Here is a 22,472-nt window from a genome sequence, read left to right as displayed (position 1 = left end):
AGGATAAGGAGATTTTAAAATTCAGTTGCTAAGTAAACAAGTCTGAGGTTTTTACAAAGTTTTCAAAGTTTTGAAGAGGTTAATGATTATATTTAAATAGAAGTGATTAATGCTTACATAAAAATTTATAATTGCATATTTAAAATACTAATTTAAAATTTGCAGTAAGGCATGCAAATGTTTACTTATTTCATGTTTAGAAGTTTTGCTGTGTTTTTCTTTTCTTTGTTGAAAGAAGAAAGTAATTCATGGTCTATCCTATGGAAGAGTGGCAGGTTGTTCTATAGCTCCATGTGATGAAGTTGATGTGGAATTCTTAAATTGCTCCTTGGAAATTCCTGAATATTTAGGAACTTCATAAGAGTATTCTGGAAGCAAGCATTAAATGGAAAACATGGTACTTAAAAATCTATGAAGCAAATGAAAAATAGAAAAGAATTGGTATGAATGTTAAGAATGACACTAATCTGAAAGATATTTATCTGGCTCCATTTATCCAGGTTTTTCTGATTTACTTATCATACATCCCAATCCTCAGTCTCTTTCCAGGTTGGTACATCTTTATTTTAAAATTTTCAAAGCTGTTTAAACTGATTTGGATGCAGCATTTATTTATATAACTTTATTTTATAGTTTTACAATTATCTCGTTTGATATTCAGGCTACCCCTATGAGATCGGATAAGGACATATAATTGTCCCTATTGTATAGATGAGGGGCATAATGCTTTAAAAAGTTAAAATGTATATACAAAGTCACCTTACAAATAATGCAACATAACTGTGTTTTGCAGCACAGTGTTTTTTTTCTACTGTTATTGGTTACTTTCAATACGATTTAAAAAAACTTACATATGATTAAAATCACACTATTAAGAGTTGTAATTTAGTTGCAAAAGATGAAAAGCAACTCAACAACGAAAATCAGATGATTGGATTAAAATGGACAAAAAACTTAAATGGACATTTCTCTAAAGAAGATGTACAGATGACCAACAAGCATATGAAAAGATGTTCAACATCACTAATCATTAGGATAATGCAAAATAAAACCACAATGACATATCACCTCACACCCGTTAAGATGGCTACTATCAAAAAATCCAGAAAATAACAAGTATTGGTGAGGGTTTGGATAAACTGGTACCCCTATGTGCTGCTGGTGTGAAAGTAAAATGGTGCAGCTGCTATGGAAAACAATATGGTAGTTCCTCAAAAAGTTAAAAATAGAATGATCATATGATACAGCAATTCCACTTCTGAGTATATATCCAAAAGAACTGGAAGTAGGATCTTGAAGAAATATTTGTACACCTATGTTCAAAGCAGCATTATTCACATTGGCCAAAAGGTGGAAGCAACCCAAACGTCCATTGGCAGTTGAATGGATAAACAAAATGTAGTATATACGTAGAATGGAATATTGTTCAGCCTTAAAAAGGAAGGAAATTCTAACTCAAGCTACAACATGGATGAACCTTGAGATATTAGGCTAAGTGAAACAAGGCAGTCACAAAAAGAAAATACTGTATGATTCCACTTACATGAGATTCCTAGAGTAGTTAAAGGCACAGAAACAGAAAGTGGAACTATGGTTGCCAGAGGCTAAGGGTAGGAGAAAATGAGGAATTGTTGCTTAATGGGTACAGAGGTTCAGTTTTGCAAAATGAAAAGTTCATGAGATTGGTTGCACAGCAGTGTGAATATATACTTAAAAATGGTTAAGATGTGAATTTTATGTTGTATATTTTACCATAATTAAAATTTTAAAAGTGAATTGCATAAAGTTTTAAAAAAATCAGATTATGCCAACCCTCCAAAGCCTCCCAGTATACTTTAAATACAATTTAAATTTTTAAGAAAAAGATTAAAAACTGTACAAGAAATGTGTATGTGTTTCTTACAGTTAGGTATGCTCCTTCCCTTGTATTAAAGATCTTTTAATTTTTACAAGAAACCAAATATCAGCAGGTCTTTTACTTTTGGATGTATAACAACTCAAAATATTTTATGAAGTATTTATGTGTTAAATGGAAAATAAAGGAAGATTTTAAAATATATATTCAAATATCATCTTAAATAAGTTGCTGCCTTGATTTAAAGATCAACTTGCAATGGCAATCAACTTGCAAATCCAAGGGAATTTGCTATTAGCTGTATGTTTTCAGTTTTACCACAATGGAGTTATTCATAATGTGATATCAGAAGGTTAAGAATCATGTGGTGGTATGTATGTAAATCAGCTGATTTTGCAGCCAAATAACCCGAATGTTATTGGTGTTCTGGGGATAAGTTTTATGATTGCAAATAGTTGGAAATGATTGTGAATGATGTGGAGAGAAGCATTTTTAACTGTGGACACTTGGAGGCTTTGCTGCAGTGGGTTTAACTCTGCATACTGACTACAAAATGAATGAGGGAAACAGAGCTCCAATGAAGACGATCTGGGATTTGCATGATTCAAAGTCCTTTACCTTAAAGGAATCCTTACTGATGGTTATTGCCATGTTAGAAGAGAGATATTTTTAATAAAAGACACATATTCAGAAATTTATAAAATAAATAACATTTACTCTTGAAAATATTCAATAATGTCAGTCAAGGAACCTTGAATTTAATTATAAACCCATTGTACATTTATCAGTCCTGTTGATCTCTTTGCATTAGTAATGTTAACCATACATCTTATTTATATGATATCTCACAGGTCTCAATGGGCTTTAACATATTACCCATTTGCTCTTTTCAGTAATTCTGAACATTAGGTAGTACAGATATTCTTATTCCCATTGTGTATATAGGTGAAGAGTCTGAAGGATATATACTTACGCTCATATAGCTAGTAATTGATAGAACCAGACTTGAGGTCACTGTTCAGACTTTACTCTTACTGTTCTTTCTATTGTACCATTGATTTTAAAACCTGACTATATCCCAAAATCTTAACTCACAATTGCTGAGACAGAAGGAGGTTCTGGTACTTAAAAAAACAAAAAACAAAAATTCCCTGGATGTTTCTGATGCACGTTATGGTTTGAGAAGCGTTGTCCTTTATTATGGTTAATTAAATTGATTGCAGCAAACATTACTCTTAAAATTTTTTCATAATACAATGTACAATTTGTTGGGCATCTTCACAGGAGATCTGGTGACTACTCATTGTATTCCATAGCTAGTTATCTGATATTTGTCTTCTAGAAGAGAAGGAGGTAGAATTGCTGCTGAGCCTCCAGTTCCTAATAGAGAAAACTCCTGATTGCTTAATAGGTCTTACAAATCAAAATATTTTTGTGTTCAACAGAAGTCTCTGGACTGATTTCTAATTCCATGTGAACTGAGAGTAGACAGGGCTTTTTTTTTTTTTCCCATGTAATTAATTTTTATTTTTTCATCTTGATCTTTTGTTAGCACTTTTATGAGTTCATCAGTTTTTCATTAGAGTTCTGAAAATGCTTATTCATTCAGTTCAGCAGTACAGTCAGTTACCAGAAACCTGTACTTGTCAGAGTCTTTTCCATGAATTCCTTGAAGATGAAACCCTTTTTTTTTTCTTTTAATTTTATACACATCAGTGTATACATGTCAAGATGAAACCCTTTTATAGGAACATATTTGCAAAAGCATCAGAGTACACCCAGAACTGTCTGTAAATGACAAAAGACTTAAAAATGACCACGGTTAAAGATTTGATGAAAGTTCATAACAATGCAATTGACAAGGAAATTTAGTTATTTCTGAGATATACATTTTAAAGTAATAACTAGAATTATGACTTATAACATTCTACCAGAACATATAAGATTTTTAGAAATTTCATGTAATGTCTGAAACATTTATATTAATATATTTTCATACAAATAACTCAATGAAAGTTTAGTATTGTTTTATTTGTTTGTTTTTTTATACTGCAAGTTCTTATTAGTCATCAATTTTATACACATCAGTGTATACATGTCAATCCCAATCGCCCAATTCAGCACACCACCATCCCCACCCCACCGCAGTTTTCCCCCCTTGGTGTCCATATGTCCGTTCTCTACATCTGTGTCTCACCTTCTGCCCTGCAACCTGGTTCATCTGTACCATTTTTCTAGGTTCCACATACATGTGTTAATATGATATTTGTTTTTCTCTTTCTGACTTACTTCACTCTGTATGACAGTCTCTAGATCCATCCACGTCTCAACAAATGACTCAATTTCGTTCCTTTTTATGGCTGAGTAATATTCCATTGTATATATGTACCACATCTTCTTTATCCATTCGTCTGTTGATGGGCATTTAGGTTGCTTCCGTGACCTGGCTATTGTAAATAGTGCTGCAATGAACATTCGAGTGCATGTGTCTTTTTGAATTACGGTTTTCTCTGGGTATATGCCCAGTAGTGGGGTTGCTGGGTCAACTAAGTGGGGTTGCTTAGTTTTTTAAGGAACCTCCATATTGTTCTCCATAGTGGCTGTATCAATTTACATTCCCACCAACAGTGCAAGAGGGTTCCCTTTTCTCCACACCCTCTCCAGCATTTGTTGTTTGTAGATTTTCTGATAATGCCCATTCTAACCGGTGTGAGGTGATACCTCACTGTAGTTTTGATTTGCATTTCTCTAATAATTAGTGATGTTGAGCATCTTTTCATGTGCTTCATGGCCATCTGTATGTCTTCTTTGGAGAAATGTCTATTTAGGTCTTCTGCCCATTTTTGGATTGGGGTGTTTGTTTCTTTAATATTGAGCTGAACGAGCTGTTTATATATTTTGGAGATTAATCCTTTGTCCGTTGATTCGTTTGCAAATATTTTCTCCCATTCTGAGGGTTGTCTTTTCGTCTTGTTTATGGTTTCCTTTGCTGTGCAAAAGCTTTGAAGTTTCATTAGGTCCCATTTGTTTATTTTTGTTTTTATTTCCATTACTCTAGGAGGTGGATCAAAAAAGATCTTGCTGTGATTTATGTCAAAGAGTGTTCTTCCTATGTTTTCCTCTAAGAGTTTTATAGTGTCCAGTCTTACATTTAGGTCTCTAATCCATTTTGAGTTTATATTTGTGTATGGTGTTAGGGAGTATTCTAATTTCATTCTTTTACATGTAGCTGTCCAGTTTTCCCAGCACCACTTATTGAAGAGACTGTCTTTTCTCCATTGTATATCTTTGCCTCCTTTGTCATAGATTAGTTGACTATAGGTACGTGGGTTTATCTCTGGGCTTTCTATCTTGTTGCATTGATCTATGTTTGTGTTTTTGTGCCAGTACCATATTGTCTTGATTACTGTAGCTTTGTAGTATAGTCTGAAGTCAGGGAGTCTGATTCCTCCAGCTCCGTTTTTTTCCCTCAAGACTGCTCTGGCAATTTGGGGTCTTTTGTGTCTCCACACAAATTTTAAGATGATTTGTTCTAGTTCCGTAAAAAATGCCATTGGTAATTTGATAGGGATTGCATTGAATCTGTAGATTGCTTTGGGTAGTATAGTCATTTTCACAATGTTGATTCTTCCAATCCAAGAACATGGTATATCTCTCCATCTGTTGGTATCATCTTTAATTTCTTTCATCAGTGTCTTATAGTTTTCTGCATACAGGTCTTTTGTCTCCCTAGGTAGGTTTATTCCCAGGTATTTTATTCTTTTTGTTGCAATGGTAAATGGGAGTGTTTCCGTAATTTCTCTTTCAGATTTTTCATCATTAGTGTATAGGAATGCAAGAGATTTCTGTGCATTAATTTTGTATCCTGCAAATTTACCATATTCATTGATTAGCTCTAGTGCTTTTCTGGAGACATCCTTAGGATTCTCTATGTATAGTATCGTGTCATCTGCAAACAGTGACAGTTTTACTTCTTCTTTTCCAATTTGTATTCCTTTTATTTCTTTTTCTTCTCTGATTGCCATGGCTAGGACTTCCAGAACTATGTTGAATAATAGTGGTGAGAGTGGACATCCTTGTCTCGTTCCTGATCTTAGAGGAAATGCTTTCAGTTTTTCACCATTGAGAATGATGTTTGCTGTGGGTTTGTCATATATGGCCTTTATTATGTTGAGGTAGGTTCCCTCTATGTCCACTTTCTGAAGACTTTTTATCATAAATGGGTGTTGAATTTTGTCAAAAGCTTTTTCTGCATCTATTGACATGATCATATGGTTTTTCTTCTTCAATTTGTTAATATGGTGTATCACGTTGATTGATTTGCGTATATTGATGAATCCTTGCATCTCTGGGATAAATCCCACTTGATCGTGGTGTATGATCCTTTTAATGTGTTGTTGGATTCTGTTTGCTAGTATTTTGTTGAGGATTTTTGCATCTATATTCATCAGTGATATTGGTCTGTCATTTTCTTTTTTTGTAGTGTCTTTGTCTGGTTTTTGGTATCAGGGTGATGGTGGCCTCATAGAATGAGTTTGGGAGTGTTCCTTCCTCTGCAATTTTTTGGAAGAGTTTGAGAAGGATAGGTGTTAGCTCTTCTCTAAATGTTTGCTAGAATTCACCTGTGAAGCCATGTGGTCCTGGACTTTTGTTTGTTGGAAGATTTTTAATCACAGTTTCAATTTCGTTACTTGTGATTGGTCTGTTCATATTTTCTGTTTCTTCCTGGTGCCGTCTTGGAAGGTTATATACCTTTCTAAGAATTTGCCCATTTCTTCCAGGTTGTCCATTTTATTGGCATAGAGTTGCTTGTAGTAGTCTCTTAGGATGCTTTGTATTTCTGTGGTGTCTGTTGTAACTTCTCCTTTTTCATTTCTGATTTTATTGATTTGAGTCCTCTCCCTCTTTTTCTTGATGAGTCTGGCTAATGGCTTATCAATTTTGTTTATCTTCTCAAAGAACCAGCTTTTAGTTTTATTGATCTTTGCTATTGTTTTCTTTGTTTCTATTTCATTTATTTCCGCTCTGATCTTTATGATTTCTTTCCTTCTACTAACTTTGGGTTTTGTTTGTTCTTCTTTCTCTAGTTTCTTTAGGTGTAAGCTTAGATTGTTTACTTGAGATTTTTCTTGTTTCTTTAGGTAGGCTTGTATAGGTATAAACTTCCCTCTTAGAACTGCTTTTGCTGCATCCCATAGGTTTTGGGTCGTCGTGTTTTCATTGTCATTTGTCTCTAGGTATTTTTTGATTTCCTCTTTGATTTCTTCAGTGATCTCTTGGTTATTTAGTAACGTATTGTTTAGCCTCCATGTGTTTGTGTTTTTTACGTTTTTTCCCTGTAATTCATTTCGAATCTCATAGCGTTGTGGTCAGAAAAGATGCTTGATATGATTTCAATTTTCTAAAATTTACTGAGGCTTGATTTGTGACCCAAGATGTGATCTATCCTGGAGAATGTTCCGTGCATGCTTGAGAAGAACGTGTAATCTGCTGTTTTTGGATGGAATGTTCTATAAATATCAATTAAATCTATCTGGTCTGTTGTGTCATTTAAAGCTTCTGTGTCCTTATTTATTTTCATTTTGGATGATCTGTCCATTGGTGTAAGTGAGGTGTTAAAGTCCCCCACTATGATTGTGTTACTGTCAATTTCCTCTTTTATAGCTGTTAGCAGTTGCCTTATGTATTGAGGTGCTCCTATGTTGGGTGCATATATATTTATAATTGTTATATCTTCTTCTTGGATTGTCCCTTGATCATTATGTAGTGTCCTTCCTTGTCTCTTGTAACATTCTTTATTTTAAAGTCTGTTTTATCTGATATGAGTATAGCTACTCCAGCTTCCTTTTGATTTCCATTTGCATGGAATATCTTTTTCCATCCCCTCACTTTCAGTCTGTATGTGTCCCTAGGTCTAAAGTGGGTCTCTTGTAGACAGCATATATATGGGTCTTGTTTTTGTATCCATTCAGCAAGCCTGTGTCTTTTGGTTGGAGCATTTAATCCATTCACGTTTAAGGTAATTATGGATATGTATGTTCCTATGACCATTTTCTTAATTGTTTTGGGTTTGTTTTTGTAGGTCGTTTTCTTCTCTTGTGTCTCCCACTTAGAGAAGTTCCTTTAGCATTTGTTGTAGAGCTGGTTTGGTGGTGCTGAATTCTCTTAGCTTTTGCTTGTCTGTAAAGCTTTTGATTTCTCCATCAAATCTAAATGAGATCCTTGCCGGGTAGAGTAATCTTGGTTGTAGGTTCTTCCCTTTCATCACTTTAAGTATATCATGCCACTCCCTTCTGGCTTGTAGAGTTTCTGCTGAGAAATCAGCTGTTAACCTTATGGGAGTTCCCTTGTATGTTATTTGTCATTTTTCCCTTGCTGCTTTCAATAATTTTTCTTTGTCTTTAATTTTTGCCACTTTGATTACTATGTGTCTCGGCGTGTTTCTCCTTGGGTTTATCCTGTATGGGACTTTCTGCGCTTCCTGGACTTGGATGGCTATTTCCTTTCCCATGTTAGGGAAGTTTTCGACTATAATTTCTTCAAATATTTTCTCTGGTCCTTTCTCTCTCTTGTCCTTCTGGGACCCCTATAATGTGAATGTTATTGCGTTTAATGTTGTCCCAGAGGTCTCTTAGGCTGTCTTCATTTCTTTTCTTTCTTTTTTCTTTAGTCTGTTCCGCAGCAGTGAATTCCACCATTCTGTCTTCCAGGTCACTTATCCGTTCTTCTGCCTCAGTTATTCTGCTGTTGATTCCTTCTAGTGTAGTTTTCATTTCAGTTATTGTATTGGTCATCTCTGTTTGTTTGTTCTTTAATTCTTCTAGGTCTTTGTTAATCATTTCTTGCATCTTTTCAATCTTTGCCTCCATTCTTATTCCGAGGTCCTGGATCATCTTCACTATCATTATTCTGAATTCTTTTTCTGGAAAGTTACCTATCTCCACTTCATTTAGTTGTTTTTCTGGGGTTTTTCTTGTTCCTTCATCTGGTATATAGCCCTCTGCCTTTTCATCTTGTCTATCTTACTGTAAATGTGGTTTTTATTCCACAGGCTGCAGGATTGTAGTTTTTCTTGCTTCTGCTGTCTTCCCTCTGGTGGTTGAGGCTATCTAAGAGGCTTGATAGGAGGCTCTGGTGGTGGGTAGAGCTGACTGCTGCTGTGGCGGTTAGAGCTCAGCAAAACTTTAATCCACTTGACTGTTGATGGGTGGGGCTGGGTTCCCTCCCTGTTGGTTTTTTTGCCTGAGGTAACCCAACACTGGAGCCTACCTGGGCTCTTTGGTGGGGCTAATGGCAGACTCTGGGAGGGCACACGCCAAGGAGTACTTCCCAGAACCTCCGCTGCCAGGGTCCTTGTCCTTACAGTGAAACAGAGCCAGCCCCCGCCTCTGCAGGAGACCCTCCAACACTAGCAGGTAGGTCTGGTTCAGCCTCCCCCAGGGTCACTGCTCCTTCCCCCGGGACCTGATGCGCACACTACTTTGTGTGTGCCCTCCAAGAGTGGGGTCTCTGTTTCCCCCAGTCCTGTCGAAGTCCTGCAATCAATTCCCACTAGGCTTCAAAGTCTGATTCTCTATGAATTCCTCCTCCCGTTGCCGGACCCCCAGGTTGGGAAGCCTGACGTGGGGCTCAGAACCTTCACTCCAGTGGGTGGACTTCTGTGGTATAAGTGTTCGCCAGTCTGTGAGTCACCCACCCACCAGTTATGGGATTTGATTTTACTCTGATTGTTCCCCTCCTACTGTCTCACTGTGGCTTCTCCTCTGTCCTTGGACGTGGGGTATCCTCCTTGGTGAAGTCCAGTGTCTTCCTGTCGATGATTGTCCAGCAGCCAGTTGTGATTCTGGTACTCTCGCAAGAGGGAGTGAGAGCACATCCTTCTACTCCGCCATCTTGGTTAATCTCCCCTAGACAGGACTTTTTATTTATTTATTACAAATTATGATCTAATAACTTCCACAAGGTAGAAGCAGATACACACACACAGAGACACACACAGGCACAGACACACAGACACACACGAATAGTAATTGTTAAAAGCATCTAGTACACTTTACTGCAATCGAGTACTAGATTTGACTCTAAATATCCTGGAAACCAAGACAAAATAGGAACAAAAAAAAATATGTCCTATGGATATCATTATCTGAAAAGAAGAATCATCAGTTTTCCAGGAGAGTCAAACTTCTCTCCAAAAAAAAGTTTGAGTAGTATTCAACATAAGCAAATTATAAAGCATAATGGATAAGGTATGCAATTATGGACTTATAAAAGATATATAAATGTTTTTCTATCACTTTCACTATTATGCTTTTGTAAGGAGGTGAGCATCAGGTTTTTCTTAAAAGGAAGAAGGTTTAGCTATTTTAAATTGCACGCAGACATATTTGGTTGATCTAAAAAGAGATAATTTTTGGTAGCTTCTCCTTTCACTTTTCTAACAGGATTTTCCACACAGCAGCAGTTTTTAATTTTGACGAAATACAGTTTATATATATTTCTTTTTATGGATGGTACTTTTTGTTTTAAATCTAAGAATTCTTGCCTAACCCATAAGACTTTCTCCTGTTTTTTTCTAAGAATTTAATATAATTTTACATTTCACATTTAACTCTATGATCTAGTTTGAGTTAATTTTTCTTTAAGGTGTGACACAGGTGGAGGTTAAACTTTTTTGCCTCTGGATGTCCACTTTTTCCAGCACCATTTGTTGACAAGATTGTCTTTCCTTTATTGAATTGCTTTTGTACTTTTGTCAAAAATGAGTTGGGCATATTTGTGTGGGTCTGTTCTGGGTTCTGTATTCTGATTTATTGATAGGTGTGTTTATCCTTCTGCTAATACCACACATTCATTATTACTGTATCTGTATGTCTTGAAATCTAGAAGAGTGGTTCCTCACTCTTAGTTCTTTTTCAAAATTGTTTTAACTATTCTAGTTCCTTTGTCTTTCTATATGAATTTTAGAGTGATGTTGTCTAGGTATACAAAAAATTCACTGAGATTTTGATAGGAAACGTGCTAAACTGGATATCAATTTGGGGAGAATATGTATCGTTACTGTGTTGAGTCTTCCAATCCATGAACACCATATCTCTCTCTTATTAGTTCTTTGATTTCCTTCACCAGCATTTTATAATTTTCAGTATACAAGTGCTGTACAAGATTTGTTAGATGTACTTACGAGTGTTTCATTTTCTTTTGAACAATTGTAAATGGTATTATATTTTAACTTTAAGATAATGTTTTCATGGCTAGTACATAGAAATACAATTGATTTTTATATGTTTATCTTACATCCTAACATCTTGGTGAACTCACTTATTAGTTCAAGGAGTTTTTGGTAGATTTTGTGTGTTGACGATGATGTTATATGTAATGAGGGATAGCTTACTTCTGTCTTTCTAATCTGTATGCCTTTTGTTTCCTTTTATTGCCCGTTGCACTGGTTAAATCTTCCATTACTTCATTCAGTAAGAGTGATGAGAGAAGACGTCTTCATTTTGTTCCTGACCTTTAGGGGAAAGCATTCAGTCCTTTTACCATTGAGAATGGTTTTAGCTGAAGATTTTTATAAATGCTGTTTATCAAGTTGATGAATTTCCCTTTTATTTCTATTTTTTTTGAGATTTTTTTTTTTTATTATGGAGGGATGCTGAATGTTGTGAAATGCTTTTTCTGCCTCAGTTGAATGATCATGTGATTGTACTTCTTTAACCTATTACTATGTTGGATTACATTAATTGTTTTTCAAATTTTGAAACAGCCTTGCATCCCTAGAATAAACCCCATTTGGTCTTGGTGTGTAATTCTTTTTATATATTGCTGAATTCTGTTTGCTGACTTTTGGCTAGATCTTTGGAGTCTATATTCACATGGGAAATATTTGTGGGATTTTGTTTTTGTTTTTTGGTACTGTCTTTGGTTTCTGCATCAGGGTAATAGTAGATTCATAAAATCAATTTGGAAGTTTTCCCTCCACTTGTTTTCTGAAAGAGATGGTACAGAATTGGTATTAATTGTTCTGTAGATATTTGGTAGGATTTTCCACTGAAGTCATCACAGCCTGGAGATTTCTTTTTTGGGGAGATTTTAAATTGCAAATTCAATTTCATTAATAGTTGTAGGATTATTCAAATTATTTATATCATATTGGGTGAATTGTGGTAATCAGTGTTTTTTGAGAAATTGGTCTGTTTTCTTTATGTTGCTAAATTTAACTCCTTTATAGCTGGTTGTAATATTCCTTTATTATTTTGATTTCTATGGAGTCCATAGTCATATACCTCCTGTTTTATTCCTAATATTGGTAATTTGTGTCTTCTATTTTTTTTTTTTTCTTTGTCAGTCTTGTTAGAGGTTTGTCAACTTAATTGATCTTTTCTCAGACCCAGCTCTTTAGGGTATGTGTGCTGGTGACAAATTTTCTTAGTTTTACTTCATTTGAAAAGTGTCCTAATTTCTTCTCCACCTCTGAAGGATATTTTCACTATATATAGTATGTAGGTTCACAGTTCTTTTATTTGAGCACTTCCTTCTTCCCTGGTTTCTGATCTCCTGTCATTTGAATTGTTTTTCTGCTGTTTGTAAGGTGTAGTTTCTCTCTCACTGTTTTCAAGATTTTTTCTTTGTCTCTAGTTTTCAGAAATTTGGCTATGATTTGTCTTGGTACAGATTTCATTACCTTTCTCCTGTTTGAGGTTTGCTCAGCTTCTTGCATCTGTATGTTTGTGTCTTTTGCCAAATTTGGGAAGTTTTCAAGGCATTATTTCTTCAAATACTTTTTCAGCCCTGCACTTTTTCTCCTCTCCTTTAAGACTCAAATGATAGGAAAGTTAGGCCTTTTGTTATGGTCCCATAGGTCCTTGAGGCTTTGTTTATTTTTAGTTTTTTTTGGTCTGTTTTTCTGTGGTTAAACGTCTTTATCATTTCTGTATTGGTACCTATCAGTTGTCTTTTTTCATTCAGTTTGAGATCTTCTGGTTCTTTTTATGACAATTGACTTTTTATCTTTTTTTTTTTTATTGAAGTATAGTTGATTTACTATGTTCTGTTAGTTTCTGGTTTACAGCAGAGTGATTCAGTTTTATATATATATTCTTTTTCATATTCTTTTCCATTATGATTTATTACAGGATATTGACTATAGTTCCCTGTCAATACAGTAGAACCTTGTCATTTATATATTTTATTTATAGTAGTTTGTATCTGCTAATCCCAAACTCCTAATTTATCCCTCCTCAACCCCCTTTGGTAACCATAAGTTTGTTTTCTATGTGAGTCTGTTTCTGTTTTGTAAGTAAGTTCATTGTATAATATTTTAGATTCCACAAATAAGTGATATCATATGGTATTTGTCTTTCTCTGTCTGATTCACCTCACTTAGTATGATAATTCCTAGGTTCATCCATGTTGCTGCAAATGGCATTATTTCATTCTTTTTTTATGGCTGAGTAGTATTCCATTGTATATATGTATATATGACATCTTCATTATCCATTCATCTGTTGATGGACATTTAGGTTGCTTCCATGTCTTGGCTATTGTAAATAGTGCAGCTATGAATATTTGGGTGCATGTATCTTTTCAGATTAGAGTTTTATCTGGATATATGTTCATGAGTGGGATTCCTGGATCATATGGCAACTCTGTTTTTAGTTTTTTTAAGGAACCTTCATACTGTTCTCCATAGTAGCTGCACCAATTTGCATTCTCAACAACAGTGTAGATGGGTTCCCTTTTCTTTACAACATCTCCAGCATTTGTTATATGTAGACTTTTTAATGATGGACATTCTGACCAGTGTGAGGTGTAGTTTTGATTTGAATCTCTCTGATAATTAGCAGTGTTGAGCATCTTTTCATGTGCCTGTTGGCCATCTGTATGTCTTTTTTGGAGAAATGGCTGTTTAGGTCTTCTGCCCATTTTTTGATTGGGTTGTTTGTTTTTTAGATATTGAATTGCATGAGCTGTTTGTATGTTTTGAAAATTAAGCCCTTGTTGGTCACATTGTTTGCAAATATTTTCTCCCATTTCGTAGGTTATCTTTTCATTTTGTTTATGGTTTCCTTTGCTGTGCAAAAATTTATAAGTTTGATTAGGTCCCATTTGTTTATTTTTGCTTTTATTTCTGTTGCCTTGGGAGACTGACCTAAGAAAACACTGGTACAATTTATGTCAGAGAATGTTTTGCCTATGTTCTCTTCTAGGAGTTTTATGGTGTCATATCTTATATTTAAGTCTTTAAGCTATTTTGAGCTTATTTTTGTGTATAGTGTGAGGGAGTGTTCTAACTTCATTGATCTACGTGAGGCTGTCCAGCTTTTCCAGCATCAATTGCTGAAGAGACTGTCTTTTCTCCATTGTATATTCTTGCCTCCTTTGTCAAAGATTAATTGACCATAGGTGTAAGGGGTTTTTTGGGGGCTCTCTATTCTGTTCCATTGATCCATAATGACAGTTGATATTTTTGTTGAAACCTGGGCATTTTGGGTATTACATTATGAACTAGGATCTTATTTAAATCTTCTGTTTTTGCTGGCTCACTTACACATTGCTCAGGCAGGAAAAGGGAGGTAGTCATTTCCTCTTTACTGCCAGGCTGGGGTAGAAGTCAAGTTCTCCATTTGGTCTCCTTTGATACTTGAGTTAGGCCCTCCATGGCACTGCTGGGTGAGCATGGTACTTCTGGCCCCCCACTGAGTCTTCAGTGATCTCTCATTGTCTAGGATTGGTCGGTGAACATATATGAGGATGGATGAATATATTTGGAAGTTTTCCCAATAACTTGAGTTTTTAAAAATTTTTATTTATTTATTTATTTATTTATGGCTGTGCTGGGTCTTCGTTTCTGTGCGAGGGCTTTCTCTAGTTGTGGCAAGTGGGGGCCACTCTTCATCGCGGTGCGCGGGCCTCTCATTATCGCGGCCTCTCTTGTTGCGGAGCACAGGCTCCAGACGCGCAGGCTCAGTAATTGTGGCTCACGGGCCTAGTTGCTCCACGGCATGTGGGATCTTCCCAGACCAGGGCTCGAACCCGTATCCCCTGCATTGGCAGGCAGATTCTCAACCAGTGCGTCACCAGGGAAGCCCCAATAACTTGAGTTTTGATATGGGCTTTAGCCAGAGATATAAAAAATAGAGGAGAGCATAAATTGGTTCTGTAATTTATGCTCTTCTGTGCATAGTCATGGAAATATGCTATACTAATGCATGTGCTAAGGATTAACATCAACTAGCTCTGTATAGTGCATGGTAATCCTCCTGTGTTCCTATAAACCAGAGATCAGTAAACTTTTTCCATAAGGGGTAGATAGTAAATATTCTAGGTTTTGTGGGCCAAGAGGCAAAATTGAAGATATTATGTATATACTACTATCACAAAAAAAGAAAACATATTTTTACAATTTTTAAAATTTATTAAATCCAAATATAATTATAATAATTAAGTGCCGTATTTGTCATACACATTTACCAATTTAAAGAATGGAATTGGGTGGGGAATGATTAGAGTTTACAGTTAGTATTTCTTGTCATCAAAATAAATTGTAAATGTTAATTTATTAATGCTGATTTGTATGGAGTGCTTTATTTTTGCATATGTCTTTCCACACATTGAAAAGATAGTTATTGGTGAATACTGATATCAGTCCATGAACAGATAATTTTAATGGAGCACATTAATTATTTGGAATGTGGTTTTAGAATTCTATTAAGTTTTCTTGCCTTTTAGCATGTACATTACATTGCAGAATAATCACATCCAATTGAAGATAAGGTGGAAGCTCCTTAGTTGCATAGTTATTAAGTGGATTTTAAAATATGAAAAAATTTCTTTCCACTTGCATCAGATCCAAAAAATGCTGCTCAAACTGTAGTTTGAACTCAGGAAACATATGTGTTGCAAATTTATTGGGAAAGGAGATTTCGCTTATTGTTTTAACTTTTCTCAGGGTGGGAATGTTTTACCTTTTGACAGCAAAGTGCACAACAGCTTGAAATTACTTAAAATTACTTAAGATTCAAACAACATTGGTAGTTGTGAAATGGTTATCATAGTATAGGTTTTACGTATTAGCATTATTTTGGCTTGTAATTTTAGGTTGGATATATTAAGAAAATTACTTAATTTCCATCATGACAGTTTTTATCTTTCATTCAGTTCGCTCAGTGATAGTTCTTTACTTAGTTTGCATCCTTTTTAGGAGAATTCAGGGAACTTTTCTCCTAGGAGGTAGAAAATGGTAGGACTTAAACATGGAAAAAAAATATAAAGTGGCATATGAGGATAGGTAATTGGTAATAGTTAAATGCATCTTAAAATGAATTACTTAAAATTGGAACAAAATTTGGTGTAAGAAATGGATTAGAATCCTAATATTCATATGGAATTGCAAGGGATGCTGAGTAGCCAAAAATATCTTGAAAAAGAAAAAGCTGGGGGACTCACAGTTCCCAATTTAAAAGCTTCTTACAAAGCTACAGTAATAGAAACAGTGTGATATTAGCATAAGGGTAGACATATAGATAAATGGTATAGAATTGAGTCTAGAAATCAGCTCATGTATCTATGAGTATTTGATTTTTCAGAAGAGTGCCAAGGCCATTCAATGGGGAAAGAACAGCCTCTTTCGTAACTGGTGCTGAAACAACTAGATACCCACACGTAAAAGAATGAAGCTAGACTCTTACTTTCACACCATGTACAAACATTAAGTCAAAATGAATAAAAGACCTAAATATAAGAGTTAAAATTATGAAATTCTTAGAAGAAAACATAGGGGAAGTTCTTCATGACCTTGGATTTGGCAATGGTTTCTTTAAATATGATACCAAAAGCACAAACTACCAAAGAAAAAATAGACAAATTGAACTTCCTCAAAATTAAAAACTGTTGTGCATTAAAAGACATCATCTAGAGAGCATAAAGACAACCTACAGAATGGGAGAAGATATTTGTAAATCATATGTCTGGGTCTAGTATCCAGAATATATAAGGACGTCTTACAACTCAACAACCTAATTTAAAAGTGTGCAAAGAACTTAAATAGACATTTCTCCAAAGAAAATATACAAATGGCCAACAAGCATATTAAAGAATGCTCAACGTCATTTATCATTAGGGAAATATAATCAAAACCACAATGAGATAATACTTCACACCCCACTGTTATGACTAAATTTAAAAAGACAGACAATAACGTCTGTGGATTTGGGGAAATGGAATCCTTGTACATTGTTGGTGGAATGTAAAATAGTGCAGCTGCTTTGGAAAACAATTTGGCAAAAAGTTAAACATGGAATTTCCGTATGATCCAGCAATTCCATTTCCGGGTATATACCTCAAAGAGTTGAAAACAGGTACTCAAACAAATATTTGTACGTGCATGCTCACTTAGCCTGTTCACAATAACTGAAAGGTGGAAACAGCTCAAATGGCCAACAAAGGGTGAATGGATGAACAAAAGTGGTACATACATACAATGGAATATTATTCAGCCATAAAGAGGAATGATTTTTCTCTGTACATGGATGAACCTTGAAAACATTATGCTTAGTGAAAGAATCCAGACACAAAAAGTCGTATATTGTATGCTTCCATTTGTATGAAATATCCAGAATAATTAAATCCATAGAGACCGAAAACAGACTGGTGGTTGCCAGGGATTGGGGGAAGGGAAGGGAGCATTGGGGACTTGCTGCTTAACGGGTACCAGGTCTTCTCTTGGGATGATGAAAATGTTTTGGAAATAGACGTGGAGGTGCACAACATTGTGAATGAACTAAATGTCACAGAATTGTGCACTCTAAAATGGTTAATTTTGTGTTATGTGATTTTCATCTGAATAACAAAAAATACAGAGATTTATCTTAAAAAAATGAAACCAAGAATTATGGAGTTAGTCTAATTTTTCTTATATCAGATATTGAACTGATATATTTTCAAAATAAAAGGAGTTAAGTGCTCATATTTTTTGGTATATTTTAAAATTACAGCATAATGATATTTTCCACTAAACCTTTAACTTTCACACTGTGATCATAGAAAGGGACATTTTTTTTTTTTTTTTTTTTTTAATTTTATTTATATTTTTATTTTTGGCTGTGTTGGGTCTTCGCTTCTGTGCGAAGGCCTTCTCCAGTTGCGGCAAGCGGGGGCCACTCTTCATCGCGGTGCGCAGGCCTCTCACCGTCGCGGCCTCTCGTTGCGGAGCACAAGCTCCAGACGCGCAGGCTCAGCAGTTGTGGCTCACGGGCCCAGCTGCTCCGCGGCATGTGGGATCTTCCCAGACCAGGGCTCGAACCCGTGTCCCCTGCATTGGCAGGCAGACTCTCAACCGCTGCGCCACCAGGGAAGCCCAGAAAGGGACATTTTTTGAAAAATATGTATGTTCCTAAGAACCAGCTCTTAATTTTGTGATATTAATTATTGGAACAAAGAGCATAATAATTCCTTTTGTTGGCATATACTGGGGGGGGGAAGAACAACAGAAAAATATGATGACCAAACTGATTGATTTTGGTGTGATTTACACATGAAAAAAGTATGTTCACTAGCTTCTTAAAATCTACCATGTTTTTATTTATAATTCAAAAACAAAATTTGTTACATTAGTGAAATATATTTTAAACTAAAAATAATAAATATATTAGGCAGGTAAAGTTTCAGAATATTTGTTAAGAAACTATTGAATTTCTTTAGATTTCTTGCTCTGTTTTAAACTTAAACTTTGGATGGGATATGAACGTTAGAAAGTGCCTCCTTTAGCAAAATTCATTTTCACTAGCTGACTAATAAGCCTTTATAGGAGCAAAGGTTTATTCTGTTTTAATTAAGCCTCCAAAACTTTCAGGCTCTTGAAGTTTTTAACTAAGCTCTCATATTTGCCAAATTGGGCAAGAAACTTTATGAGAACAAATTTTATGATATAATATAATTTCAATATTAGTTCAACGCAACTGGAAACCAACTTTTCTTATAGTGTGGCAATGTTTTATTTTTTTCCTTTTGGCCCTAATTAGGAAATGGTGTAATAAGCATTTGTGTTAAAATTATGAAGAGCAGAAAATTTGTCTCGAATCAACAGGTTGAGATCAGTGTCTGTTAAATATGGAGAGAAAATTATATATTGATCAAAATTACTTCATTGTGAAAAAAAAACGTGGGGGATATCTTTTTGGAGTTAATAAAAAAACTGCAAACTTGATTTCCACTTCAGATCCTTTAAATGCATCATTATATACATTTTTCATTTATATTAGAGGCAGATTCAGATTTATGGAGCTTATAATTTTGAGCTGTAAGAAAAGGGAATATAAAATCTAAATAAAATATTAGGTAATGGATCTTTGAAAGGAACAAGGCAAGTGTTATATTCTTCTTGCTCTTTATGAAGATTCAAAATGGCTAAGAGATACATAATAAAACTGTTAAATTGAAGTAGGAAATAATGACTTAATATTTATGCTAACAAATACAAAACTTTTATATGAGTAAAATTTTATTTCACCTTTAATTTTGGGATGGATATTTTATCAAGGTATAGACTTAGATTCTAGATTTTCCCCCAGCATTTTAACTATATTGTTCCATTGTCTTCTGTATTCCATAGTTTATGTTGGACTCTCAACTGTAAGTTTTATTGTTTTTCCTTTGAAGGTGATGTGTTCTTTTTTTCCCGTTGCTGTTTTTAAGATTTTCTTCTTATCTTTGATTTTCAGCAGTTTGCTGAGGGTGGTTTTCTTTCACATTTTCCAGTACAGGGTTGGCTATATTCCCAGAGTCAATGAGTAATATATTATATCAGTTTTGGAATATTCTCAGCGGTTTTTTTCTGAAAATATTGCTTCTTCCCCATTCTCTCTCTCCTCAACTACAATTACATTAGCTGTTTGATTCCAACATGTCTCTTATGCTCTGTTCTTCTTTTTTTTTTTCCTCTTTTTGCTTTAGTTTGGATGCTTTCTGCTGATCTCTTCAAGTTCACTAATCCTGTGTTTTGCTGTGTTGAGTTGGCTAAAAATCCACCCACAGATTTCTTAATTTCAGATACTGTATTTCTCAGTTCTAAAATTACTATTAGATTCTTTTTCACAGATTTTAATTCTCTCTTGAAATGTGAAAATTTTCATCTACTGTGAACATTTTTTCTATATCTTCTTTAACTTATGGTTTTCTTAAAGTCCTTGTCTTCTAATTCTGTATTATCTGTGGGTTGGCATATACATTATTTTTTAACTGGTTATTGGTCACATTTTGTCCCCTTTCCTGTACTTTGTAACTATTATTGTATACCAAATACTGTTTATCATAGGATCATAGAAATTGATGTAAATGTTATTTTCTTTCAATATTATATTAGAAAGAAATGATTCTGTGTTAACCGTCCCAACTCAACCACAAATTGAGCTGGGTGGTTTGAGTGACAGCTTTAGATATACTCAGTCTACCTCTGGTTTTAAATGTCTTAAGGGCCAGACCTATTGTGTTGCAGTTATTCCTCTCTGCTGTGGCTTTGTACTAATGTACTGTGAACTTGTTGGAGATTTTACCCTACCATTTGCCTTCTGCCCCCTTTTACTCATCTCCCCTCTCACGGTGGGATGCTTGATTGAGAGCAAATATCTTGAGGGGAGACCTATTGAAATTCTGACTGAAAGTGGTAGGCTCCATCTGTTGTAGTGTGACTTTAACTCCTAATCACTTCTGCACTGCAGAAAACATTATTTGCCCTGTGTCCCATTCTCTTCTCCTTCCCCCAGAACTTCTTGTGCAGTCCTAGGCCTCAGCAAATCTCCCAGAAGAAAACTGTCTGTCTTGTGGGTCCCATGGGATTCCAGTCTGTCATTGCCCGCCCAAGAGCTATCACAAACTATGCTGGTTTCTCTTTTCCCTGGTAGTGTCCCTCTGTCTGGTTCTTACGTCTAGATGGTAAATCCTCCCAGTAATGAAACAATCAGGAGGCTCAGCTTACCCAAGAAGAGATAGCACTTTTCTCCTAGTTTATCCTTTTTGTATCCAAAGTTCTCCATTGTCTTTAAAAATATGATTTTGGGGGATAGTTTATCTTTTTTTTTTTTTTTTTCTAGTTGTTGTGGAAGCAGTGACTTGCCACTATGGACTGGTAAATTAGTCTTGTAAAAGTAAAATAAAATTCAGACCCATATGTTTATTCTTTTATATATTGTATTTATATAAAGCCTGTGTGCTTAGATTATTGATTTGTTATTGAATGTTAATATTTGCTGTTTAATCTACCAGGCCCAGAAATTGATCATTCTTGTTTAGAAAAACCCTATCCAGAGAACCAATTTTAATTTCAAAATTCCTTTTGGACAGTAGTAATTTAAATGAAATGTAAACAAAAATTGATTTTCTTTTTCTTTCCCCTTTTCCTGTTTAGTGAGTGATAGTTGCTTCAGGAATCTTGCAGAAGATCGCAGTGGGATAAATCTCAAAGATCTTGTACAAGATCCTTCTTTGTAAGTATTTGGTTTTCAGTATTAAGTGTAAATTAAAACTTTATGATTTGTGTGACTTTTTCCAGAAGAGTTGTAACAGAACTGATTTAAGGTTGAGTAATTTCTTGTTTTCTAACAATTTGTGTTACATATCGTGAAGCACATAGAACAGTTTGAACAGAAGTGAAGTTATGGAACACTTTCTGTTTAGAAATTGAAGAGATTTTAGAAGAAGAGATAAAGTTGTGATTAGTGATTGACTTTCAAAGAGTATCTACTAATGGTTGATGATAATCTTACCAATTTGGCAGTAGATAGTAGGCAGGGAAGATAATTAGTAGTTGTTTTGCTTGGGAAGGCAAGATTGAATTTGTTTACATCAATTTTAAACTTTTTGAATAATTTATAATAATCATTTGTAAGTATAATTACAAATGTAAAACGGTTATTTGTAATAACAATATACTTGACTGTATTGAATATATTTCTGATGTTTTACATTAGAACACTATATGTAGCACAAGATTTTTGAAGAGTTTTGTAGGTTTCAATTTTTAATGTTCTTGCTCATGAGTCAATTCCATTCTTTATCAGAACATATTTCATATCAGAATATAATGTCACTTTCTATTTCATGAATCAATTTTTTTCAGTTTTATATTAACTGCAAATCATGCATACTATCTTCTGTAGGAAAATATCCTTCCAGTAATATCACCTTTTATTAAAAAAATATTCAATACTAGTTAAGCCCTGGGCAGCAGGGAAAGAAAATTGAGTGTTGGCAGATGCTTTCTTTAGTGATATTTAATGCATTCAGTAAAATATATTATAACAAAAAATTACTCTTCCACATCAGATGTAATCTATACTCATCCAAATTTTACTAGTAATTAATTTAAAATTGTGTGAGGAATAAAACACAGGAGTGTGTTGAAACTGAAGGTTATTGATTTCGTAATGATTTTCCAAGTCATTAAAAAAATATAGTTGCAAGACAGAATGGTGAAAATGATTGAATATTGAAGTTATTGTAATGAACTCATTATTGTAATGAGTTTCGAAATGAGTTTCCAATCCCAATTCTCTAAATTTTTTTTCTTTTTTTAATGTCTCTCTTTTCCTCATTCAAAAGGATTGTCAATATTCCTTCTCCA

The 22,472-nt window shown here is 34.6% G+C and overlaps 1 protein-coding gene and 1 long non-coding RNA gene across 13 annotated transcripts in view; one reads left to right on the top strand and one right to left on the bottom strand.

Moving 5' to 3' along the window:
* GPHN (gephyrin) overlaps positions 1-22,472 on the top strand; it is a 638,461-nt gene that overhangs the window by 100,668 nt on the left and 515,321 nt on the right. For all 12 annotated transcript variants that reach the window (XM_082451600.1, XM_082451601.1, XM_082451602.1 and 9 more), the window contains exon 2: positions 21,258-21,336. In XM_082451600.1, the coding sequence (XP_082307726.1) occupies positions 21,258-21,336 (79 nt within the window). The remainder of the gene's footprint in view (positions 1-21,257; positions 21,337-22,472) is intronic.
* The window catches only part of LOC309655992, a 318,822-nt gene that overhangs the window by 228,743 nt on the left and 67,607 nt on the right, over positions 1-22,472 (bottom strand). The window lies entirely within an intron of this gene.

Source organism: Balaenoptera physalus (assembly GCF_965194825.1).
Source record: "Balaenoptera physalus genome assembly, chromosome: 2".
NCBI classification, from domain to species: Eukaryota; Metazoa; Chordata; class Mammalia; order Artiodactyla; family Balaenopteridae; genus Balaenoptera; species Balaenoptera physalus.
This window is presented reverse-complemented; position numbering and strand designations above follow the sequence as displayed.